This window comes from Trichoderma atroviride, chromosome 4, assembly GCF_020647795.1.
Source record: "Trichoderma atroviride chromosome 4, complete sequence".
Lineage (NCBI taxonomy): Eukaryota > Fungi > Ascomycota > Sordariomycetes > Hypocreales > Hypocreaceae > Trichoderma > Trichoderma atroviride.
Window position 1 is genome coordinate 3,123,408 of NC_089403.1, and position 23,266 is coordinate 3,146,673.

The 23,266-nt window shown below is 49.6% G+C and overlaps 13 protein-coding genes across 13 annotated transcripts; 9 read left to right on the top strand and 4 right to left on the bottom strand.

Moving 5' to 3' along the window:
• Positions 1 to 50: 50 nt before the first annotated feature.
• Positions 51 to 642, top strand: TrAtP1_008376 (uncharacterized protein; the record flags this gene model as incomplete). The annotated part of the gene is made up of 2 exons (XM_014086710.2): positions 51 to 321; positions 404 to 642. The coding sequence occupies 2 exons, from the start codon at positions 51 to 53 to the stop codon at positions 640 to 642; spliced, it is 510 nt and encodes a 169-aa protein (XP_013942185.1).
• Positions 643 to 1,041: 399 nt separating this feature from the next.
• Positions 1,042 to 2,157, bottom strand: TrAtP1_008377 (uncharacterized protein; the record flags this gene model as incomplete). The annotated part of the gene is made up of 1 exon (XM_014086711.2): positions 1,042 to 2,157. The coding sequence occupies one exon, from the start codon at positions 2,155 to 2,157 to the stop codon at positions 1,042 to 1,044; it is 1,116 nt and encodes a 371-aa protein (XP_013942186.2).
• Positions 2,158 to 3,222: 1,065 nt separating this feature from the next.
• On the top strand, positions 3,223 to 3,636 carry TrAtP1_008378 (uncharacterized protein; the record flags this gene model as incomplete). The annotated part of the gene is made up of 1 exon (XM_014086712.2): positions 3,223 to 3,636. The coding sequence occupies one exon, from the start codon at positions 3,223 to 3,225 to the stop codon at positions 3,634 to 3,636; it is 414 nt and encodes a 137-aa protein (XP_013942187.2).
• Positions 3,637 to 4,208: 572 nt separating this feature from the next.
• On the bottom strand, positions 4,209 to 7,216 carry TrAtP1_008380 (uncharacterized protein). Its single transcript, XM_014086714.3, has 2 exons — positions 6,851 to 7,216; positions 4,209 to 6,775 (listed from the first exon to the last, which is right to left on the bottom strand). Exons 1-2 carry the CDS (start codon positions 7,040 to 7,042, stop codon positions 5,735 to 5,737), a joined length of 1,233 nt encoding a protein of 410 aa, XP_013942189.1. The 5' UTR covers positions 7,043 to 7,216; the 3' UTR covers positions 4,209 to 5,734.
• TrAtP1_008379 (uncharacterized protein) lies at positions 4,434 to 5,459 on the top strand (the record flags this gene model as incomplete). The annotated part of the gene is made up of 1 exon (XM_014086713.1): positions 4,434 to 5,459. The coding sequence occupies one exon, from the start codon at positions 4,434 to 4,436 to the stop codon at positions 5,457 to 5,459; it is 1,026 nt and encodes a 341-aa protein (XP_013942188.1).
• Positions 7,217 to 7,449: 233 nt separating the features above from the next.
• TrAtP1_008381 (uncharacterized protein) lies at positions 7,450 to 8,277 on the top strand. The gene is made up of 5 exons (XM_066113884.1): positions 7,450 to 7,658; positions 7,713 to 7,750; positions 7,818 to 7,891; positions 7,956 to 8,046; positions 8,102 to 8,277. The coding sequence occupies exons 1-5, from the start codon at positions 7,618 to 7,620 to the stop codon at positions 8,104 to 8,106; spliced, it is 249 nt and encodes an 82-aa protein (XP_065969973.1). The 5' UTR covers positions 7,450 to 7,617; the 3' UTR covers positions 8,107 to 8,277.
• A 528-nt stretch (positions 8,278 to 8,805) lies between these two features.
• Positions 8,806 to 9,236, top strand: TrAtP1_008382 (uncharacterized protein; the record flags this gene model as incomplete). The annotated part of the gene is made up of 3 exons (XM_066113885.1): positions 8,806 to 8,925; positions 8,997 to 9,089; positions 9,171 to 9,236. 3 exons carry the CDS (start codon positions 8,806 to 8,808, stop codon positions 9,234 to 9,236), a joined length of 279 nt encoding a protein of 92 aa, XP_065969974.1.
• A 37-nt stretch (positions 9,237 to 9,273) lies between these two features.
• Positions 9,274 to 11,699, top strand: TrAtP1_008383 (uncharacterized protein; the record flags this gene model as incomplete). The annotated part of the gene is made up of 5 exons (XM_014087279.2): positions 9,274 to 9,408; positions 9,479 to 10,610; positions 10,675 to 11,136; positions 11,206 to 11,306; positions 11,379 to 11,699. 5 exons carry the CDS (start codon positions 9,274 to 9,276, stop codon positions 11,697 to 11,699), a joined length of 2,151 nt encoding a protein of 716 aa, XP_013942754.2.
• Positions 11,700 to 12,679: 980 nt separating this feature from the next.
• Positions 12,680 to 13,378, top strand: TrAtP1_008384 (uncharacterized protein; the record flags this gene model as incomplete). Its single annotated transcript, XM_014086715.2, has 1 exon — positions 12,680 to 13,378. The coding sequence occupies one exon, from the start codon at positions 12,680 to 12,682 to the stop codon at positions 13,376 to 13,378; it is 699 nt and encodes a 232-aa protein (XP_013942190.2).
• A 2,480-nt stretch (positions 13,379 to 15,858) lies between these two features.
• Positions 15,859 to 18,476, top strand: TrAtP1_008385 (uncharacterized protein). The gene is made up of 4 exons (XM_066113886.1): positions 15,859 to 16,446; positions 16,534 to 16,694; positions 16,753 to 17,427; positions 17,498 to 18,476. The coding sequence occupies exons 1-4, from the start codon at positions 16,398 to 16,400 to the stop codon at positions 17,699 to 17,701; spliced, it is 1,089 nt and encodes a 362-aa protein (XP_065969975.1). The 5' UTR covers positions 15,859 to 16,397; the 3' UTR covers positions 17,702 to 18,476.
• TrAtP1_008386 (uncharacterized protein) lies at positions 17,852 to 18,265 on the bottom strand (the record flags this gene model as incomplete). The annotated part of the gene is made up of 1 exon (XM_066113887.1): positions 17,852 to 18,265. The coding sequence occupies one exon, from the start codon at positions 18,263 to 18,265 to the stop codon at positions 17,852 to 17,854; it is 414 nt and encodes a 137-aa protein (XP_065969976.1).
• Positions 18,477 to 18,860: 384 nt separating the features above from the next.
• TrAtP1_008387 (uncharacterized protein) lies at positions 18,861 to 20,813 on the top strand (the record flags this gene model as incomplete). Its single annotated transcript, XM_014086718.2, has 4 exons — positions 18,861 to 18,891; positions 19,118 to 19,470; positions 19,540 to 19,921; positions 19,984 to 20,813. 4 exons carry the CDS (start codon positions 18,861 to 18,863, stop codon positions 20,811 to 20,813), a joined length of 1,596 nt encoding a protein of 531 aa, XP_013942193.1.
• A 1,912-nt stretch (positions 20,814 to 22,725) lies between these two features.
• Positions 22,726 to 23,247, bottom strand: TrAtP1_008388 (uncharacterized protein; the record flags this gene model as incomplete). The annotated part of the gene is made up of 3 exons (XM_066113888.1): positions 22,726 to 22,882; positions 22,949 to 23,164; positions 23,234 to 23,247. 3 exons carry the CDS (start codon positions 23,245 to 23,247, stop codon positions 22,726 to 22,728), a joined length of 387 nt encoding a protein of 128 aa, XP_065969977.1.
• Between the last annotated feature and the right edge of the window lie 19 nt (positions 23,248 to 23,266).

The following is a 23,266-nucleotide window of genomic DNA, read 5'->3' on the forward strand; positions in this document are numbered from 1 at the left end:
CAGGCCCCAGATCGTCCATGCAACCAGTTCGACAAGCAAGGTAGCCAGAAATGGCCCCGACCAATGACAATGAACGGCCCAATCCGAACGAAAAAGTTCTGCATGTGTGGTCCAAGCCGATAGCAGAAGGCGATCAGGTTCCAGAGTCGGCCAAGAACCCGGATGGAACTCCAACTTCTCAGACTGCATTTTCAGCAGCGGTCTCTATGATAAAGAAAGAGGACTTTACGAACGTAGCGAACACACCATGTGCACGGCAAGGACTTTTGACCGGCATTGGAGCTGGGGCCGGCCTTGGCGGCTTGAAATTTGTGCTTCAAGGTACGCTGGCGATCACATCTTTAATACGAAGAGTACTTTGGTGGAAGACGAAGTTGTTGGCTAACATCTTGTGTTAATGCAGGCAATGCCGCTAAATCTGCCAATTGGGCAGTTGGAGTCTTCATGCTAGGTAGCATAGCCTCTTACGAATACTGCCAGTACCTCCGGCGCGCCGAGAAGATCCAGATGAAGCGACACATTGAAGTGGTCACACAGAACAAAAAAGAGCAGGCAAGGAAGCTGGCTGATGAGAGGCGCGAGCAGCAGAGGATAGAGAAAGAGCGAGAAGCACGGAACCGAGCTTGGTATAAGTTTTGGTGAAGCTTAGGCAGATGCGCTGCCTTGTACCATTATGTATATAAATAAAAGAATAAGAGATTCCACTTGGATATTACGGCCAATTTCTGTTCAGAACAATATTATGAGGAGGGTTGTCGAAAGCGTATATATAATGAATTATCCAAAATCCCCACAGAAATATTGGAAAGCCCTGAACTCATTCCTTGGTTGCTGTTCGCAAACAGTACCATGATCCCAAAAATCCTAAAATCCCAACGCCGCCAGCCCATATTCCTCATCTGCCTCCAAGAGTATCGCAGAACTATTTCGTTCAAGCCATAAAGTCCCATCAAACGCCGTCATTCATCTGATATCGGTTTGATACCATTGCCCGTGCCAAGATATGGCTTCCAAGTTCTCCAATCATTAACAGTATCATAATCATGCCGTCATAGTAAGGTTTCTGCTCTCCCCATCTGTAAATCTGACTTTCCTCGAGGGAAGTGACTTGTGATCCCGCCTGGCGGGTGTACCAACCTCCCCTCGACGTCTCTGACTCCTCTTGTTCCTTGCCTCGTTCTCTTCTCGTTTCCTGTACTCTGCCATCTGTTGCCGCCTCTTCATAACCCGTGCGTGAGCGAGCGCTGGAGTGGGTTTGAATCCAATACCATTAATGCCAGTGCCGTCGTCATCCTTGTCATCCGGGTCGTAAATAGTGATTTCGTCCTCATGCCATGTTAATGAAGCCCGCAGAGGATCTACAATTTCTGCTTCATCATCGGCGTCGGACAGTCCCTCATGAGGATGTCCCTTTTTGAAGCGTAGGGGCGGGGTGCCGGCTCTCTTCTTTCTAGACTGGGATTCGGGTAGCTGGTTGATGGATGGAAAGACCTCCTGGAGCAGGCCTTCAGTTGATGGATCGGGAACGTCTAGCTGCAACGAAGGGTGAAGAGCCATTTCGACCACTTCACCCGTTTCCATCTCTGGCTTCAGCTCTGTCTCTGGCTGTAATGCTAGTTCTGGCTGTGGGATTAGGCCGGGCTGCATCTCTGCAATAGTATGGGCACCTTCGTCTGATCTATGGCGTTTCCTAGTAGATTCATCGGATTCCATGTCCATCTCATCAGCAGCTTCGACAACTCTGCTCCCGCTTCCGAGAGCGAGACCGCGAAACCTATGTACGACGGTTGAGGAGTGTGGGCTGTTGCTTCCATCTTCCGGCGGGCCGGTTGCGGAGAGATCGAACGAGAATTTCAGCGGCGAAGTAGATACATCTGACTCTCTCTTCCGCTTTGGTGTGGCGTTTACAAATTCAGTCATGGTTTTCAGCCTTCTCTCTAGGGTATCTTGAGGCCCAAAGCTGGGATTGAGAAAAGGCGCTGCGGGGAGAGAATTGGAGAGGAGGTTGAGAGAAATAGCGGGTATCAGAATGGGGGCCGGAAAGCGGTCAAGCAGCCTCGCCGGCAAACAGAAAGGCGCAGCCTGAAGGGCTTCTCGAGGCGCAAGCAGGGATAACTCTTCCAGCGACCTTGATCGTGATCGGTCGACAGACGGCATCAGTGGCACGAGCCGCATCAATCGCCTGAGCTTTCAGAAACGCAGCTCTCCGGGGTTGGTGGACTGCGCGTCACAAGACCCGGCGGCGCCTCTGCGAATTCGACGCAGCGCCACGTGGAAAGCAGCAGCGATCTGATGGCGCTCTGATGGCGCTCTGCAGCCGGGCAAAAGCGGGCTGCACCTGCGGGGAGCGCACAAGCCCGCTGTAAGGTACGCTTCGGTGGGCCAGGGGAGCTTCAGCCAACATTGAAGGCAAAAGCTACCTAGGTAGGGTATGTACGTAAGCCACCACATTCACTTGCTACAGCTATAAATAATATTGATGGAATATTGAAACTTCAATCAGCTGGATTTACAGCGCTGTTTTTTCTAGCCATTGCAGGACCTAGAAGTAGTATCTGGTTAGCTGAAGTTTTACCAACATTTAACAGCTAAATATGCCGGCCATGATTAATCTAGGTGACCCTGATTAGTGCAGGCATATATGTCACTTCAAATGGTCCCAGAAATCAGCGGCGTGCTTACCGCCATCTTAAAAGGAAAGCTCAACGTCTATCGACTGATCTGTTGAATTTGCAAACGGGCAGACGTTTTACACAGGGTCACATGCACACTCACGTGCAAGAAATACCAGTAATCAAGCACAGAAAAGTAGAAGTTTAATTAGGCTTTCTTGCATCTCGCAGCTGTTTTTCTTTACCCTCTTTCAGCAGCCATTTTACCTCCTTTGCGTCTAGTTCAAATCAGGAGCTTTATAATGGATGCGAAATGCCAGGCCTGTAGGAAAGGGCCACCGGAGGTCTCCCTCAAGAAATGTGCTAAATGCTCTACGACGCAATATTGCTCCCGAGAATGCCAAAAAGCTGACTGGAAAACCCATAAGAAAACCTGCGGGAAAAGCAACCAGTCTGCAAACACCACCGCCCCCCAAAAGGACTGGACCAACCTATTTCTATGCCTTTCACCCGCCTTGATAATGGCACGTAGCTTCACAATCGCCCTGAGATTGACGTATACAGGCTGCTTATTGATGCCTACCGCCTCCGTGTTGAAGATACTTATGTCATGGAAGGCGATTTCATGGAGGGCAGTATCTATGCCGGCAACACCGACGGGCTGCGTGGTTTCCAGAACTTCCTGAGGAGAGCTGCCACTGTTTCCGGCCTGTTGCCTCCTTGGTGGAACAACGAGAAAAAAGCAGCCTGCGAACAGCTGGGGATGGATACGTCCCAGTGGTCAGATCTACGGTGCGCTGTCGAGAAGCACGATATTATCGAGCAATACGGAGACCCTCAGTTCCCAATGCAGCTGCGAATGCTGGCGCAGGCTGTTTATGGGCGAGGCCCCGGTGGAAGCGATGGAACGGCAATGCGAAAGATGATGGCGTCAATGGAAACGGGCAAAGTTGGAGCGGATACACAGGGCATTATGCTCGACCTCACGACTATGGGAGAGTCGAATATCCGTGATGGAAACTAGTCCCTGACCTTGGCGTCAATAAACCATGACAGGGATTCTATCACTGGGATGATATGTACTTGGCTGTTAGTTTTGCTGGCGAAGAGCTCAAGCCTCCACCGTGAAGTAACAAACATATACCCTTTCTAGATAACTGAGGCCCCAAATGAAGAACTTCTTAAAAGAGGCAGTCTGTGACAGGGGGAGAAAATTGACATGAGGTTAAATCGCGTGATGGAATTGTTCATTTGTGAAGAACTGGGCACACTGGTCTACTTGGTCTTCAGGTAAAGGTAATGCGGTAGGTATTAGATAGTTGCTAGAGCACAGCTGGGCTTTTCGGATGCCAAGGCCGTTTCGCATATTATTGGCTCTTAATGGCGAGTCAACAACCATATTTTGGCTATATTGTCTTCCTTCTAGGCATCTGCAAGGCCCCGAATTGTTATGCGAGCGCGCAGCAAACGTCTCCAACTGCCTCCAACTACCCCGCCATTGCCCCGCCGCCATCGAACGCGGTGGAGCTCCTTTGCACATATATCCGCGCAGAGGATCCGCGAAGGCGTTAAAACAGCCTGAATGCTCTCTTTTCCGACGAAATGGGGACTTGGAAGCCACAATATATCCGAGATAATTGCCATTGCAGCCCATAATTTCTCCATAGCTGACGTTGTTGTATGTAGCACTTTGTTTTTATATATACCGAGCTTGTGTATCCGTCGGACAGGTCTGCCGAATATAAACACTGCCGGAAGACCCTGCAGATTTCCAGCTCAACTTGGTTTCAACCACTTGCCCGCACCAACCATCACATCACCATGACTGACGCGCCTTTCAAATTCCTGCCCCTTGGGGCCATTATCCAGGACTTCAAGGTCAAGGACACAAACATTGTGCTTGGATTCCCAGAACAGGAGCAGTATGTGAAATACAACTCTGCCTATTTCGGAGAGACCATCGGGCGCATCGCAAACCGCATCAAAGACGCCAAGATCAACAGCCTCAACGGCGGCAAGGTATACCCGCTTGCTGCCAACGACGGCCTCAACACTCTGCACGGCGGCAACGACGGCTGGGGCAAGCGTATCTGGAAGGGCCCTACACCCGTGGGAACCAGGGAGATTCCTGGCGTGCAGGGCCTGAAGGGTGGCGAAAGCGTCGAGTACACTCTCCGCAGCGAGGATGGCGATGAGGGCTACCCGGGCGCTGTGGAGGCCAAGGTCATCTACACCACTGGAAACCAGGTTGTTGACGGAAAGGAGATCATCGTCCTGGGTATTGAGTACGAGGCGAAGCTGGCTGGAGGCGCGGACGAGACCATCATCAACCTGACCAACCACTCCTACTTCAACCTCACCGGCGATTCGAATATCACGGGCACCACCGTTACTCTTGCGACCAACAGCCATCTCCCCGCCAAGGAGGATTCCATTCCTCTCAGCGGCCCCGTTCCTTTCCCCGAGCTTGACACCTCCAAGCCTTTCGTTTTGGGCGCCACCGGACCGGAAATCGATCGCTGCTTCGTTACCACCACTGACCCATCATCTGTGCCGATCGACACTCGTTCGCAGCCTCTAGCTCTCAACCTGTCTGCCTTCCACCCCAAGAGCGGTATTCACTTGGAAGTCCTCAGCACAGAGCCATCATTCCAGTTCTATACCGGCGACATGACCAACGTGCCTGCTGTTGAGGGCCTGCCCGCGAGAGGCGCACGAAGTGCGTTTTGCTGCGAGCCCGGCCGTTGGATCAACGCGTGCAATGTCCCCGAATGGAAGGATATGGTCATCTTGAAGAAGGGAGAGACTTATGGTGCTAGAATCGTGTACAAGGCCTGGACAGAGTAATTTTCAAGCGTTTATTAATGATGAAATGATGAAGTTGTTTTGGTTTTGCTCCCATGTACCTTTGCTCCATTATTCGTTTAAGCATTTCATAGTAAAAATACAGATAATATGCGAAAGCAGAAGAAACGCCGTAAAATGACATTGTTTTAGCTTCCTTTTGTGACATTTTCTTTGAAAATAACTGCAATGCTATGCCGCCACATCATCATTCGCAAATATTACATCCGACACATGGTGAGAGTACTGGGTTGAGTAAGTGACTGGCCTGCAGTCGCCTAATCGGAATCGCTGTCATCTCCCAGAAATGCGAGATCAGCGTGGGCTTTCCTCCGCCTCGCAGCAAAAGTAGTTGGCTCTCCTTCGTCGTCATCGCCCTCATCTTCGTTATCCTCCCCACTGTCTGCTTTAGTTTCTTGTTTGGTTGCGCTGCTCTTGCTTCTGCTGGCCCTGCCGCCGGAGCTTTTGCCCCAGAGGCGGTCCATCTCCTGAGCTGCCTCGACATCCGCCTGTAATTCTCGCATCTCTTTGATCTCGCGGGCCTTGGCCTCTGAGAAACGCCCGTCCATGCCAATGTCTGATAGCATTTTCTTCAAATGACGGATTTTGGCTCCGGCATTGTCTCCATACTGCTTAAGTTCCATGTGCCATAGTTTGCGAACACCGCACTTGGTGAGGTGTGACTGTAGCTTCTTGATCTCTGCATCTTTGGGATCATCTGTAGCAGTGGCCTCCTTTTTGATGGCTGGCTTGGAAGCCTTTGGTTTTGATGAGCCCTCTTTCTTTTCGCCCCTTTTGCGTTTTGTGGGCGGTGGTTCGTCGATTACATCGGAATACTCGTCCTCTTCATTGATTCCTGGTTTTGACTCATCCTTGATATCCGTCTTTGCATCTTCTACATCTGAATCTGGCTGGTTTTTTAATGTCGACTTTTTCTCATCGCCCGGTGTTTCTTGTTTCTTGATGGCAGCAGAATCGCCTTTTTCGGGGGTGCTGTGTTTCGGTTCATCTTTAAATTCGTCTTTTACGTCTCGCTTTCGATTTCTAGCAGGTGACGGGATCTCTTTCAACTTGGCATCCTCTTCATCGGAGTCGTCCAGCTTAGCCTTGCCGCGTGATACGAGCTTCTTGACTTTGGTCTTCAATTCCTTTTTGGGAGTTTCATCAACGTCTGAATCTTCTTTCTTCTTCACAGGCCCAGATGCCTTCTTCCGACGCTTAGGCTGCGGTGACTCGACCTCAGATAACTGTCGCTTGATGCCGGCTTTAGTATCGGGTTCATTCTCTGGTTCGGAACCATCTGCGTCGAGCAATTTGTCCTGATGACATAAATTTAGCGGGGTAAGTTGGAGATGAAGCACAATTGGCAGAACAGCTTCGCTCGGTATACTCACTACTTGCTCCTTGATTATTGTCTTGCTCTTTTGCTTCCAAGTGTCGCTAGTGAAGAAGCCATCCTCTAGCCCGAGCTTTTCTTCGACAAGCCGCCGGACTTTATTGACAGAGGTTCCGTCGGGTTCTGCCTTGTAAATTTCGCACGTTCCGTCAATGAGTGCTTCTTTGAGCTTGGCGGCTGAAGGCGCCATGATGGCGGGCAAAGTTAAAGATGGAAGGAAAAAAAGAAATCAACTGAAATTGTATTTTTTTGGAGTTCCGGCAGTAACGACAGCACTTGGTTTCCAAAGGCCCCAGATGACGTTGTATCTGTCGTTGTCGGCTTTCAAAAGCGCGTCTGTGACGCGATCGGATTGTGATTGGAGAGCTTTAATTGATGCTGGCGAGCTACGCTGTACAAAGTTACATCGAGCGGACTGTTTGCGCTGGGCGGAGCAGGGTTCAATGAAACAGACTAGACCTATTACGTCTGTGTAACCAATGGAACCAATGATGCGTGATGCTGTGGAGTTTTTATATGGAGATCAAGCCTGAGGTGTGCAATGACGGCGTCTGGAGAAGTCGATTTTAGTTATGACGGGCAGCACTAATAAGCCTTGCTTGAACTTGTCATCTTCAAAATTCAAAATATTTATTCTCTCTACGTCATTTTTTATTGATCTAGCGACATCGAATCTATTTCTGATCACAGGTTCTATATCCATTGAGCAGAATACTAGCGGATTAGGCTACTGACCCCAAAGCTATTCGTTTCGACCTATCCAAGATGTCGGCATCACTTGCACCGGAGTGTAATGAGGTGAAGGAGTAAGCATCTTCTTGAGAACTGATGGATGGCGATATACTTATACAAGAACCAAGGCGTTACGATACCTGCTTTCTAAAATGGTACAGCGAGAGTGAGATATACCTTTCCGTCTTCTGGTCCATGTCTGCTAAGCAGTCCTCAAACTTACACATATGCAGAGTATCTCCGAGGGGCAGAGAAGGACAACAAGGAATGTGCCGGTCTATTCAATGAATACCAAAAGTGTCTAAGTGTATGAAATCTGGGACAATGAGGCGCAGAGAAAGGAACGATATCGTGCTGACATTTTGAATTAGCTTGCACTAAAAGACCGAGGCATAGATAAGCTTCTTGACGAGGCTCGGGAAGACAACAAAGAAAACGACGTGAGGTTAACGGCGCCCAGGAGTAAGTCCACGAATCAAGTACAAGGAAACGTCATAATTTATTAATCAATGTCCAGAATAGCAATGTTTGCTTCGATTTTTGGCAAGAAGGAGGCTTGAATCGGTGGAAAAGGCCGAGATGCGCTGGCCCGCGGAGCGGCTTAGACCTGAGATCTCGTATTTGCACCTCACATCTGTACATATAAATGTCGCAACGTCGTTTTCTGACATGCTGTAAACTGATCATCTGCATACTCCATGGCGCATGTCCAGCCCAAACAACCTGCTTCTGGCCCATTTCTGGGCCGCAGCAGTCGTGATATACGCAAGCAGAGGATACGTCGTCAATTACAAGCCACGTGATTCGCTGCCGGCCACAGCAGCACCCCCAAAAGCCTCCACTCTTGGCGGGCGGCTGGCTTTTTAGTGGAGGAGCGCCGCCAGCCGCTCGCCTTTGCACTTTTGGCTACGTGCCATCAGGGATAGCTGGACAACGCCTCTTGAAACCCGTCGAGCTGCCATTGAGCGCCTGTTGGCTTCGGTATATAATCCAGTGCGCGGCCCCGGGAATCTGCTGGGCATCCCAATCCTCCAGCAGCGATCATCGCGACCACCGCGCCTGCTGGCGAGCAAGAAACCCGACGCCGAGAATCCCACGATACGCGCGCGACTCCCGCCCACCCTCGCCCGCCATCCCACCTTCGAGCTCACAGCCTGGCCTCCAAAACCGATCCTTGCTCCCTTGGCCAGCGGCATGTCCTACCGGCAGCAGTAACGCTCTATGCACCCCTTCTCGACCGTGACCCTCGGCATCTTCGTCGCTGGCTACATCACCGCGCGCTGGGACCTGGTTACACGCCTCTATGAGCTGGTCTTATTTGCCGCCGAATACGGAGTTGTTGTAAGTCGCAAGGGCGTGCGCCATGCAGTCTGGGCATGTCTGACGTGTAATCTTTCTTTCTTGGGCTCTAGTTGCGTGCAGCCCGCGGCCTGGTGGTCCTGACTGTCATCTTCATCACTATTTTTGTGCCAGTGGCCCTACTAGCGAGGGGAGAGACGAGGCTTGTACGTTTTATACATCAACACTGCGAGAAAAGGGATATACCTATTCTGTTGGTCTGGTCTCGAGGCTAACTACCATGGCAGCACCCACGAGAACACGGAACCGGTATCTCTGCGCGAGAACAGCTCAGACGACGAGGCTCCTTCTGAGTGCAGCGCTTCGCCTCGCCGATAGCTATCCTTGGTCATGGTAGAGCATGACGGGTTGATGAGAGTGTTTTGGCCGACGGACATTCGCAGATCCGATCGCGCTGGCGTTGTTGTCGGTTGGAGGAACTCGACACTCGATGTTTTCGTCGTCACTATCCTCGAATACGTTGATGTTAGCTCTTTTCTTGCCAAGGCTTCCTTCTTTGACCTTGAGTTTGATCGCTAATGAGCTTGGTGTATAGGCGCATAATGTCGAGTTCCACCTCAAGTCCGGCACCTTCTTCCGGAGTGGCCCCCACTCTCCGAACCGCATATACGACCTCTGCGGCCATTCTTCGATGCATGTCCTAGGAGTTGCCAATGTAGCAAGCCAAACCGAGGTTGACCCTTCTTGGGTATGCGCCAAGACCAGCGCCAATAGCCAATATCCTAGGATTGCCTGCGCCAAGGCCTCTAGCGTCCAGCTTATCCTATACGATAGGCCTCACCCAAAGGGCATGCAGTACATATCCCTGAACCCGATTGCGCTGGCTCTTGGAGACAAAGGGTCGTTTCCCGACGATGTGACGAGTGGCGAGGATGATAGTGCAGAGGCTAAGCATGCAGCCGCGAACAAGGAAAATCGACGCAAGTTAATGGAGAAGCTCAAACAGCACAGCATCATAAAGCGAGTACCCTCCGCCAGAGATAAGGCGCTGCCCAAAATCGTCAATCAGGTGAATTGGTCTTGGGAACTGGAGCAAGTCTTACAGCAGAATGTAGGGCGGCTTGGCCCAAGGCCAAAACGAGGCCTGAGCGTCTCTGAGAGGGTAGTAGAGTCTGCTACAACAATGCGGAACTATGTGCTCGTGCAGTTGTGGACTCTGCTTTCCGTATACCTCTTTCCGATTGTGCAGCAGGCCTTCATCCTGGTGCTATTCTTCCATCGAGTACTGGCTGAAATCCTACTCATCATCCTGGAATTCCGAGCCAAGCCGGGGTATGCTGCTCTGAAAGACATATCAGCGACGGCCCAGCAGATTGAGATTCGCCTCCAGCAGTTTTGCTACTGGCCTATGCAATATGTCACTCTCCGCCAGCGCAAGGCCAACTGGGCCAGCGTTACCACCAGTCACCCAGACTATATTCGTTTCTACAACAGCCTATGGCTTGTTGCTAATGATGTGATTATTGGCATGGCAATGGGCTCGTACATTATTGAGCACAAGGAGTGGGTTGCAGACCAAATTCGAGACCTCCTGCGTGTCTACACTGTGGAAGCTCTTCAAAGCGGCATATCGTGGCTGATGGGTTGGCCTGCGGGTCTAAAGCTCAACGGTGAACTGGCTGCCTTTCTTGGCGATTTGTTTCTCTGGGTTATTGATTATTGGTCAAGTAAGTGGCAACCCCTTTACCACTGTGGAACTTCTGCAAGCTGACACATAGCCTCGCATTGCAGGCTGCATCGAGGCCTTGAGCCCCGCTCTGCCGCATATCATTTGGTTCGTGGGGTTTTCGTCCTTTGCCGGGGCGAGTATGCCAATTGCAATGTTCTCTGACCTTTTGTCGGTCCTTACTGTGCACATCTACTCCTTCTATCTCGCATCTGCACGCATATACCACTGGCAGCTCACCATCCTACGCTCACTGTTCCACTTATTTCGAGGCAAAAAACACAACGTTCTCCGCAACCGTATTGATTCGTGCGATTACGACCTCGATCAGCTACTTGTGGGGACAATTCTCTTCACCCTTTTGTTCTTTCTTTTGCCTACCGTCATGGTCTTCTATCTTAATTTCGCCATTGCTAGAATGATCATTATTTCAATGAAGGCGGGCTTTGATACGCTACTATCATGTTTGAACCACTTCCCCCTGTTTGCCTTAATGTTGAGATTGAAGGATCCGAGTAGATTACCAGGTGAGCACGGATGACGCAGCAGCATCCATACAGAGAGCCGTTTGGATTCGAGGCTAACTTGGACCTAAGGTGGCATTCGTTTTGAACTTCGAGATACCCATGCTTATAAACTTTCCGATGCTAATGATAAAAATTTTAATGAGCCCCCTACCTCTATTATTTACCTCAAGGTGAGTTTGTCTCCTCATGTTCTATCTATATTTGTTTGTGGCTTGGCCAAGACCGGAAGTTAACCTTTGTAGTGTATTCCCCTCCCTTTTCGGGCCATGTTCCATCAATACTTTCAATTGGCCCACCGTATTCGAAAACACTATTTGTCGCCGCGGGTGTTGTTATGTTTAATAACTGGGCAATTTGTTCCTCCAATCAACAGGAAAAATCTGTATAGTCTACAGTACAGCATGTTGCCTGCGAAGAGGGCGACAATGTGGGAGATGTGGCGAGCGGTCAATACGGAAATTGACTTTCCTCAGAAGAAACCGTTTCAGCTGCCCAACATTCCCCAACTACAAAATGGAGGCAAGCGGCCAGCAGGGTTTGGTAGAGCCAGGTCATACGCCTGAAAATAAACATAAATAAATAATATATTGAATTGAGATCATTGAGTCATTTGTCCATCTCCCGCATTCATCCATATGGCTTGATTACGTACCTCGCTATCCATCTCCTCAAAGTATATACGGTGTCATGTGAAGTGAATGTTTTGTAAATATTCTGCCACCGTTATTGTATCATCCAGTCAATATCCTTTTTTATAATGGCCCGTTGGCTTTTTGGCGGCGGTTGCCCTCGTAACGAAAGAAAACAAACCAGACCAAAGTTCGAGAGATGGCTCTATGGAGCGCTACTGTGTCGATATGGTGGAGATAGTTATACTTTTGCTGTACTATTGTATTTTTTTTTTTTTTTTTTTTTTTTTTTTTTTTTAGAATGCGCCGATTTTGAAAGGTTCAGCCTTCAGAGGGAAACACTCTCGTTGCAAAAGTAAACTTGTAAACTAAGCGTCGAAGCTTCATCTAGTCGACTCATTTGCGGATCATCTGGACGGTAAAAGACTTTGTGGATTAATTTTGATATGTAGATACGAACAACAAGTGATGTGGCTTGTGTAAACAATCCACTTCATATTGAGTTTATTCAAGTCTCTGGATATCTATAAATTCTCCCGCCCCTCTGCATTTGCTCGAGAATATCTTCTGCTCCGTAACCCATACCGACATACCGAGATATCTGTATCTTGCACCATTCGCTTCGGCTCAGAGCAACACCGGATATCTTGGATCAATATCGGCACAGCACTCACGTATACTTACGATCAACATTGATACGACATTCACGTATAATTACAATCAACATCAATACAACGTTTACAGATAGTTGGTATCAATATCAACAACGTCTACAACAGCTTACAGTCAACACCATAAGGTTCACAGGTATGTGCAATCAACATCGACACAACGTTCTCAAATACTTACATGAGTATCAGCACAGTATTCGCACTTCCAAATATCTTGCACTTTTGAACTCCAAGATAGTCGCAATGTTCAACTTCACCGACAAACTCTCGCCACGAGTCATTAGCAGCGCCATCAATAGCCGACTCTCGGGTCAAGTGCCTACTCGCAATGGCTCTCCTTACAACAAGGTCATCAATCGCTTCACCAAGATTAGCAAAGTCGCAAAGGAGGCCCGTCATAAGAAGCGGAATATTTGCAGATTCTCGGCCACGGCAAGGCTGATAGCATCGCGAACTGGTATCAAATTCCTGCACCAAGCCATCGCTCAGGGGTCGAAGCCTGTTATTCACCAACGAGTCAACACACTACCGCATGAGCCCGAGACAGCCATGGCCGTTGATGAAGTGCCTACTCAAACAGAGGAGATAAAACGGCCGTGCATGCCGGCACTTATCGTGGGTGGCTTCAACGGAAAAGATATTGATCAGATTGATCAGATCCATCCGAGCAGGGTCCTCACAGAGAACCTCTTCGCATGGCGTCAGGCCGGCAGATGGGAGAAGGGGAATCTACAACGCATCTGCTTGTCACGAGCTCAGATTGCGGCAATAGAAAGAAGGAAGGAAAGAGAAGAAGACGAAGAAGAAGAGAGGCAAAGGGTGGTAAACAGTCAACCCCCGAAGCCACTGCAACGCGGAGATTCCATCAAACTTTGGTACTCCGATTGGAAAGCCAAAGAGTGGCAGAAGAAAAGGGGGGGTTTTGATCAACTTCCTTGTTAACCTACTTCTGACTTGGGCTTTTGTTTTTCTTTTCCTATTGAGCAATGAGATCATGGATATTGGGACTCTACACGCAAAGAGATTATGGACATTGGGATTCTATGACGCAATGAGATGGATATTGGGTTTCTATGGCGCAATGGGATTATGGATATTGGATTTTTTGGGATACTGTTTGTTAACTTGGGACTGGAATTGAATGACTTTGTGTTACATACTGCTTCCTGAAACTTCCATGTGATCCCAACAATATGCCAGCAGCCATTATCCAGTGCTTAGTACTGATGCTACTGATGCCACTGCTTGATACTACAAGTACCTACCTACTGTTGAACGAAGGTGAAATAGTAGGACGTAATGTGACAGTATTCGTCGTTATCTGACTATGTAAACGTAGTGATCTAGAACTAGACTACTACTAGTAGGTTGGGGTTGGCTGCGTTATATACATGATGTCGCCCAGGTAACCGACGACCTGTCGATGGTTCCTTCAACACCTATAGCATACCATGAAAGCAAATCAAAATCATTGAGGAACGCTTGACAAGACTGGAGGGCAGATGATGGGAGGACGTGATGCTGGACATGGGATATCGAGAATGGAGGAATGGAGATCGCGAATTGTTATTTTGCTGAATATGGAATATCGAGAACGGAGAAACAAGGATATCACGGACTATTATTTCCAGGAACGGACATTTTTAGGGACAGATTAAAACCATTTGCTTTAGCCTTGGTTACTTATGGCAATAGCTCTGGCTGTGATGATGGGGACCATCATCAAACTCGGCCGGGGGGATGTTGGGACACACCTGCCCTGACATCCTCAGACAGCAGGAGATCCCAAGCCCTATAGGAGATATATAACCATAACAGCCCCCCGTAGATAGATAGAGCAATCAACCCTTTTTAATCCCCATTGTCGTATCCTACGTGATCCTGTAGCTTACGACCCGGGATCTGGCTCACCTTTCATCTGATCCCACGCTTGTCCCCCAACATACAGCATACCATCTCCGCCTGGAATACCACGAAGCACGCGAAGCAGCAGCAGACATGGCTATGAAAACCTCACACCAGGGTGAGAAGAACTTACTCACGCCAGAGCAAATACTCAAGTACAAAACATTCCAACACTCCACGGGAGTGAGAGTTTACAATGCAAACCAAACAGAAATAACGCGATGAGACACTTTGATAGATCGCTTCTCAACACAGTTCCAGAACAAGGGATTCGCTGACGTACTACTCAAAGAATACATGAGAATCCGCCTGCGACCGGGCTGCGGAAGAAATGTAAAATCTATCCAACGAACACCGATGACAGGGAAGTCGTCGACAGGCAACTAGACAAGCTTCTTACCGCCAGCAAACTCCACCAAACACAAACCAGGTATATACCACACATGAGTCGTATGACCAGCAAGTAGTCCTAAAAAGAAAACAAGCTTGATGCCCGCTAAAAGCGTTTATAGGGGCAAGCAAAGCCGCTCGCTTCCTCTTATTCCTACTCTTCTGCATCTCTTTACTTTCTTCTTTCTCTTTGTTCTTCTTTCACAAAAACAGTCTTCAGCACCCCCCAAGACCGTCTTAAAAATTTCGTTCTTGAAGCGGGTTTCCATGCCCAGTCTCAAAGACAAACAGACATCATGTATTACACTCACAAATATAAAGAAAAGTCATCCGGCACCCCAGCTCTGTTGTCCAACATCCCAGACAGACGTAGCTCAACAAGGCAGTCAATCTATAGGCGAATAAAATAGATTATTATTTAGTTACTACATATTGAGAAGCGGCAGCAGTAGTTCTAGTAGCAATAGCCCATACTATGTTTGGAGTGCTGGATAATGAAACTGGGGTGCTGGATAAGTTTCCACCAACAGTCGCACTAATGGATATGCCCAGAATGACTTTTTTTGTTTATCACGAATCATGATTGTTCAAAAAGTGAAAAAAAAAAAAAAAAAAAACTTGCGCAAGTGATTATAACAGTCCTTGGGCGTATCACACAAGATAGCGATATTGTCAATGTATGCTTCAACAAATAATGGGTATAGATATCGTCTCGAATTGCCTGTTGTGTCTTAGCGGCTTATGGAAAAAGGCTGAAGCGTCAAGCCTTGTAATATATTTCTTTCCTCTCAGTCATGAAATGATATCCTCTTGCAAAGGAATTAGACAGATAGTACTGTGATTTTATCCAAGGCCAAGGCTCCCTGTAAAGGTCCCCTCCAAGTAATTCCACAAGGCACTTCATCCACGTTCCACCTGCGACGCTGCCTTTGCAGCTTTGCTTGATGACACCCGCCACAGCTTATCCCATACCAACCCAAACAATCACAATGTCCAGCAAATGACGTCTCCAAGTCAACAAGCCCGTCCCCACTGAATCAAAGCTAAAGCGCTGCTGGATCCCCTGACCAGCTCTGCTCTGAACCCCTCTTTTTCCGTTCTGCTTAGTTCCCCAATATTAATCCCGGGCGCTATAAAGGGTACGTGGGGTTCAATATCGGCATGACGCTGCCTTCTTCCATTATTGCCCTGCTTGCAGCTCCTCCAACTTTTGCCTCTCTCCTCTCTCCTCTCCCCTTTCTTCTTCTCCCATGATTTTTACCAGCACTTTTTCTCCCCAGACTCCCACTCCCGCGATACACACGATTGCTCCAGAACTGCACGCAATCCAGAACCCAGCCCAACCGTAGCGTTGTTTGTGTCCCGCAGCTCCGTGTAATTTGGCTGCCTCGTGGCGATCGCGTGTTGCGTTGCAAGGCAAGGCCACCTGACGGACCCCGGTGTAAGAAGCAGCGTTTGGAAGCTGCCTGGGACGGAGCTGGACGAGCGTATGCGAAGCAATTGGCCAGGCAGCGTCGATTCTCTCATAAGAAAACATAAATATATCCCTGCGCACCCGCTCAACGATCTTTGGGAGCTGCCTATTCTACCATTTTATTCACGTATTCACGACATCAAGATCAGAAATTATATGAATCACTGCATATAAGATTGAAGCTCTATTATCATGGATCCCAAAGAGAAATTCTATCGCCACTTTCGCGATTCCGTCGAAGGTTGGTGGTCACTTTCGATTTGTACATGAAGGCTGATCAACCACCGCATGGCTGCTAACGTTCTTTCTTATTGTTCTTTTCTATCAGGTCTGCAAGATCAGATTGGCCAACTAACTCATATGTCTGGGATCGGGGGCGAACGACAAGAGGCTACAGACCACATCCTCGCTGGCATCAGCAAGCTTCAGAACGAAGTTGCTGATGCTGCCGAATTCACTCCTGCATACGACCGACGCCAATACTCAGAGGTCCGTCACCCCTAATAGCTCCGTATTAAGAGAAACCGACTGATTGCGATTTTGATAGGCAATCAAAGGCGTTCAAGACAGGCTCAATGAAACCCTGGCCAAAGTAGCTCCAAAGTCGCGGTTCCAATTTAGGCGCACGGGTACCGACCATGTTGACATGGGTGCTCCAGAGAATGACCCGCGACTGAATCCTGGCAGCTTATCCCGACGCCCACATAACCCAAAAGACGCACCAGGAGCGACGAGGGACATTTCTGGCGAGGCCGAAGATACCGTAGGAGACCTGCCATCGAAGCAAAAAGACTATAACCAAGAGTTGGCCAAGCCAGACCCTTCATCGATCCGCAAACCAAGTTTCTCTGCTGCTCAAAGCATTGGAATTTCCGATCAGACCGGCCTTCATATCATACTTCCGTCCTCGGCCTCGCGAGCTACTTCATCAGGTTCGCTTCGGGATCTCAAGAATTGTGTTATTGACCTTTCAATACCTACGGCCCAAGGAGCACCATTCCCCGGTCTTATGCTTAAGAATGTCGATAGATGCCTTATTGTAACCGGTCGTGTCAGTGGTCCTGTACACATCAATGATGTGTCCAACAGTACTCTGGTCGTTATTGCGCGGCAAGTCCGCATTCATAACTGCAAAAATGTCGACATCTATCTGCATTGCGCCAGTCACCCGATCATCGAAGACTGCTCGGGCATGCGTTTTGCCCCTCTTCCGTCATGCTATGTATGTACCATCGTCTATTACCATTGATGTCATTCGTTGTGCAGTTCTGAGCAGCACTGACTCTATACAGCTGATGGAAGGTGATGAATCGACCGAGAACCAGTGGGACCAGGTCGATGACTTCAAATGGTTAAAGACAACTCCGAGTCCGAATTGGACTACTCTATCCGAAGCCCAGAGGCTTGATGATGAAGTGTGGACGAAAGTTGTGCCCGGAAAACCAGGTTGCAGTGTGGAACAAATACTGAATAAGGTTGGGATTCCGCCAAAATAAGTTGGTGAAAATATAAGTTCTCCAGAGATGTATGGTCGAGCCATTGCGAAGTTTATTGATAGCCAATTCGTAGCTACATGAGAATCTTCAGAGATTGTTCGAATTTAATTTAGGCTCGTGCGCGATTCATATTGCTGCAGCTGTGTCTTTTCATAGTTCCATCTTATCCCCGCCCGCGTACGCGTCCTTGCTGAACTGCATTCCGTTCTCACGAAGCTTTTCTAGCAAGGCGCGTTGCATCTCTATTCGCGTTTCGAGTTCTTTGATTTCGGCCTTTTGCTCGTCGATGGAGCGATCCATGTCTGGTAACGCGCGGACCTGTGCTCTGGCATGCTGCAATTTGTGCTTGAGCTTATCAGTAGCACCGGGAACGTCTTTGAAAGACAGCTGCTGGCCGCCGCTGCTTGGTCCTCCGGGAGTCGCTTCTGTGGTAGCACCAGTAGGAGCAGAGGCTTTGAGCCCAGCGCGGACCTTTGCCAGGACAATGGACAGCTCGGACAGAGAGTCGAGGTCGTCTGGGGACAGAGTGGAAGGCAGAGCGAGGGCTGGTAGCTCTGAGGCCATGGCGACTGCTCGTGTGAATCGAGGAGCTTGGGGGCTGTAGCTGGTTCTTGCGCTGGTTACACAAGCAGGGTGCTGAGAGAGGCTCCGCCAGACGACAGATAGTGATCAATAGCGATAGCTAATCGTTCGTATTACGATCGCCTGTTGTAGCTGCGAGCTGCATGCCCCGATTGATTGGCCCACGGAGATTTTGCTTGTTGTAGGCAGCGTTTGACGGCGTTATTGAGGGGACCGTTGCCAGCAGCCGCCAGAGATTGGACGGAGCCTAGCGGCCAGGGCAAAAAACGGCCCGATGCACGGAGGCTCTCTAGCGCAGCCGCAGCACCAGCCAGCCCGAAGGCTGCTAACCCGTCCCTAGCGAGGCGCTGCAACACTTATCGGCAGCGTATCTGTCCATGATATGACATCGGCAGCCTATCAACCCCACCATCCAATGCTTTTAGTACTGGCGGCATGTTTCTGGTTTTGCAGCTTGGAAAAAACACTTGATCTCCCCATCAAATCACGCACCTAGGGCCTCCTACTTCCTCCCTACACTCTTCTCGTCCAGCTGAATCTGCCATTGAGCCCGTATACTGCTTCATTCTGTCTCGCCATGTCCAAGACAGAGCAAAAGGCCTGCCTCAGTACGTTGTCTCTTCCTCAATCACAACCATTGCCCCGCCATCCATCATCTCCTGGCCCTCAGCCCATCCCGCGTCCCAACATGCGCCGCGTGAAATCGGCACCGGCCACGGTCCCGACGAGCGATGGCCCGCCGCCCAAGGCCCCCGACTATGTCCTTGCCTTTTGCTTCGTGTTGGTGTATCTTGAGCTCGGGTGGCTAATCCTACTGCTGTTGCGGTCTTACAGTCGTTATTGATGGGTGGGGTATCCCCTCCGAGGAGAGCCCCAAGAATGGCGATGCCATTGCCGCCGCCGAGACGCCCGTGATGGACGAGCTTTCCAAGAGCGAGACTGGATTCACCGAGCTTGATGCCTCATCCCTGGCGGTGGGACTGCCTGAGGGCCTGATGGGCAACTCTGAGGTCGGCCACTTGAACATTGGCGCGGGACGTGTTGTCTGGCAGGATGTTGTCCGCATCGATCAGACGATCAAGAAGGAGGAATTCGCTTCCAACGAGGTTCTCAAGAAGACGCTTGAGGGTGTTGTGAGCGGCAATGGCCGTCTGCACCTCTGCGGTCTGGTTTCTCACGGTGGTGTGGTAAGTGGCCTACTTACTCGAGTTCAGCCTTTGAGAAGTCTCAATTGTAGCATGCTAACAGCCATCTAGCACTCCAAGCAGGAACACCTGTACGCTATCCTCAAGGCCGCCAAGCAGTACAAGGTCCCCAAGGTTTTCATCCACTTCTTCGGTGACGGCCGTGATACCGACCCCAAGTCTGGCGCTGCTTACATGGAGGAGCTGGTTGACTTCATCAAGGAGCTCGGCCTTGGAGAGATTGCCACCGTTGTCGGCCGATACTACGCCATGGACCGTGATAAGCGATGGGAGCGTGTTGAGATTGCTCTCAAGGGCCTTGTTCTCGGTGAGGGGGAGGCAAGCGAGGACCCCGTCGCTACTGTAAAGGCGCTCTACGAAACAGATGGCAAAAACAACAGAGATGAATTCCTTCTCCCCATCATTGTCGGTGGTGATGAGCGCCGTATCAAGGGTAAATTTTTTTCTTTTTTAAGAATTCTTGTCAGAAAGACTAGGCTAACCTCTGTGGATTAGATGACGATACCGTCTTCTTCTTCAACTACCGATCCGATCGTGCGCGACAAATCACTCAGCTCCTCGGCGATGTTGATCGATCCGTGCTGCCCGACTTCCCCTACCCCAAGATCAACAAGCTCGTTACCATGACTCGATACAAGACTGACTACCCCTTCGATGTTGCTTTTGAGCCTCAGAAGATGGACAATGTCTTGGCTGAGTGGCTTGGAAAGCAAAATGTTGAGCAGGTGCACGTTGCCGAGACTGAAAAGTACGCTCACGTCACCTTCTTCTTCAACGGTGGTGTTGAGAAGGTCTTCCACCTCGAGACTCGGGACCAGGACCAAGATCTTGTCCCCTCCAACAAGGCAGTTGCGACCTACGACCAGGCTCCCGAGATGTCTGCGGATGGCGTCGCCGACCAGGTTGCCAAGCGTCTGGCAGAGCAGAAGTTCCCCTTTGTCATGAACAACTTTGCTCCCCCCGACATGGTTGGACACACCGGTGTCTACGAGGCCGCCATTGTTGGCTGTGCTGCTACCGACAAGGCTATCGGAAAGATTCTGGACGCCTGCAAGAAGGAAGGCTACATCCTGTTCATCACTTCCGACCACGGCAATGCTGAGGAGATGAAGTTTGCCGACGGAAAGCCCAAGACCAGCCACACCACCAACAAGGTGCCTTTCATCATGGCCAATGCTCCTGAGGGATGGAGCCTCAAGAAGCAGGACGGTGTCCTCGGTGACGTTGCCCCTACTATCCTGGCTGCCATGGGCCTGCCCCAGCCTGAGGAGATGACGGGCGAGTCTCTTCTGGCTAAGGACCTCAAGAGGGGCGCTGCTGAGTAAAGAGACTTGATTGGGAAAACGATACCACGTAAAACAAATTACAGATAGAATGATTTGGTGAGCATTACTAGAGGCGAAGTAGGAGTAGGGATAGAAGAAAGATGAATTAAGGGCGTGAAGATTTTCCTTTTATCATAGAAACGACAAATATGAAATATGTATTACCCAGGCATGAACGTTCATTATAAAAGGCGGCAGATGGATAGAAGAAAGATGAATAAGAGCATGAGAATTTATATTCCAGTACTACGTTATGTATTTTGAGCATCTGTTATCAAAGACAGTGTATGGATAAACGATCAAGAGGAGCATGAAGATTTGACATTCAAAATGGACACGACAGATACGACATATCTATTACCTTGAATATGACCTCAATAGAGTGCTGCTACTGGTACTGAATATGCGGGCGACAAATACGAAATAATGAGGTACCATTGCGCGCCAAGATGTTTTATGGTGACGGCTTCTGTACGGAATTCCCTCTTGTGACTCCTCTAGTGTGCCTTTTCATGGCTGTAAAAGGCTTAAGGAGGCGGGAGCCCATTAAGCATCCTGTTATAAGGAAATTAATCGCCACCAGACATCGAGGTGGCGCGCGATGGTACTTAATATGAGCACTACTAAGTGCTGTTCCTAACCAAAGTTGTAATGATAGAAAACACCACCGATCCGCTGCTATAAATAAGTATTTATGCAGTGGTATTTTCTGTCGCCCTTTGCCTAACAAACTCAGTTAGTACTATTCGGATGTATTGAACAGGCTTCATGGTTTCATAGCTGCGAGTTATGCACTAGAATACGTGTGAAAAAAGCCATTTTGGCTGACCGGTACTCCTTTTACGCGCGTCACTGCAGAAAGGCGAGCTGTCTAACCCAGACTCACCAGTCAGGGGAGGGGAAGGAATACAGCATCGAACTGGCACAAACCGAATTAGGTGCTTCAGAATGGAGATCGGTCCGGCGCCCTCTTTCCACATAGGCCAGCCAAGAGCTGCATTAGCTCGCCGTGAGAACCTCATTTCCAGCCAGGAGCGTTGCCTCCGGCTGGCTCGGTAGGTCGGGACGCATCGAGGCGCTATCTGGGACCCTGAGTGTAGATTGTCACGAGCTATGGGCGGTAGCAGAGCGCCCTGTCGCCCAAGTTTGGGGGCTCCAGCTGCAGGAGGATAGAGTTGTTCCAGGGGTGAGGAGTGGGTGAGATGAGAATAGCCTCCCCCACTGGTCGGGAAAAAATTTGCCATCTGCCAAAGGGTCGTAATTTGTAATGTAAATCCTTCGTTTGCGTTGGCTGTACAGCTCCCAACAGGCGCTCTGGGGCATGGCATAATGGGGAGGAGTTATGCTTGTCCGTGTACAGCATAATAATGTTGATCTGTACAGTTCGGTACAACTTCAAGACGTGTAATTTTTTTCCTCCTCTTGATCTCATTCATACCCCATAGGTACCCAGACTAGCCCTCCCACGGAAGAGTCACATCGAGCTCTCTTGTACATGGACTAGAACAGATTTGTAGGATGCCTCGTAGAGTTGGGAATGAGGCGCCGGGCCGCCATGCAGATCGATCTTCAGGGTCTTGCCGACCAAACAGAATCAGTGGCGACGTGGCGATGGATAAGTTAGGATACTTGATTTGCCTCTTGCTTTGCATCGTGGAATTATGTGCGGCGGCCCCGTCAAATAACATGGTATTCCCAGAGAAGAGAATAAGAAAACAGGGGTCCTGGAACTCTCAACGGAGAGACCGACGAATCGGCATGTTGACGCCTTCCCCAGGAGGCAATCGCAGTTTCTATTTGCTCGCCTCTTATGCGCACGCCCGGCCCTGCCCTACGCTCGATGCTTCCACAGATGGTGCTAACAGCCTGTCCGATCTGAGCTAAGGATGCGGCTCGTCGAGATCGAGGCGGTTTAGGACTTCACCCTATGGGCGTAGACGTGGTAAAAAACAACAGGTTCACTTGTAAACTTGACCTCGACATGGGCGTGCCAACGGTTGCGGTACTGTGTAAAAATGTCTGTCGCATTGACGCAGCGTGCGAGAAGCGGTAGGAAAGCCGTTGAAATTCTGCGCAACAAAAAATAAGCATAAGATACTTAGTACGCGTTACAGGAGAAGAGGGAGAGGAGCCACAAATCTTGCTTCTGATTTAGTTTATGCCAATAAAGCAGGGCTGCTATCGACTGTTTTTGGAGCGCGGTAGATGGGGCCGGGGAAGCAGAGCCAGCGCGACGGGTTCGAGCTACCAGTTTGCCGGGCTTATGGTCTAAATACGTCTTCAAGCCGCACTTGAGGGCATTCCGGGTTTTTGGAGTGTATTTCGCGTGTGGAATCTGCAAATGGCGATTGCTGGTTGGAGCGTGGGGCCGTTGGGCGCGTTTGCCAGTATACAGTAAAAAAATGCGGCGATCTACATACGTCATTGTCTCCATCGAGTAGGAGGAAAACGGC

Coding starts and splice junctions, on each gene's coding strand:
- TrAtP1_008385 (XM_066113886.1), top strand. CDS start 16,398: ATGGATCCCAAAGAGAAATTCTATCGCCACTTTCGCGATTCCGTCGAA. Junction 16,447..16,533: donor CTTTCGCGATTCCGTCGAAG/GTTGGTGGTCAC, acceptor CTTTTCTATCAG/GTCTGCAAGATCAGATTGGC. Junction 17,428..17,497: donor CCCCTCTTCCGTCATGCTAT/GTATGTACCATC, acceptor GACTCTATACAG/CTGATGGAAGGTGATGAATC.
- TrAtP1_008380 (XM_014086714.3), bottom strand. CDS start 7,042: ATGGCGCCTTCAGCCGCCAAGCTCAAAGAAGCACTCATTGACGGAACG. Junction 6,776..6,850: donor CAATAATCAAGGAGCAAGTA/GTGAGTATACCG, acceptor TTATGTCATCAG/GACAAATTGCTCGACGCAGA.
- TrAtP1_008381 (XM_066113884.1), top strand. CDS start 7,618: ATGTCGGCATCACTTGCACCGGAGTGTAATGAGGTGAAGGA. Junction 7,751..7,817: donor TCTAAAATGGTACAGCGAGA/GTGAGATATACC, acceptor ACACATATGCAG/AGTATCTCCGAGGGGCAGAG. Junction 7,892..7,955: donor AATACCAAAAGTGTCTAAGT/GTATGAAATCTG, acceptor ATTTTGAATTAG/CTTGCACTAAAAGACCGAGG.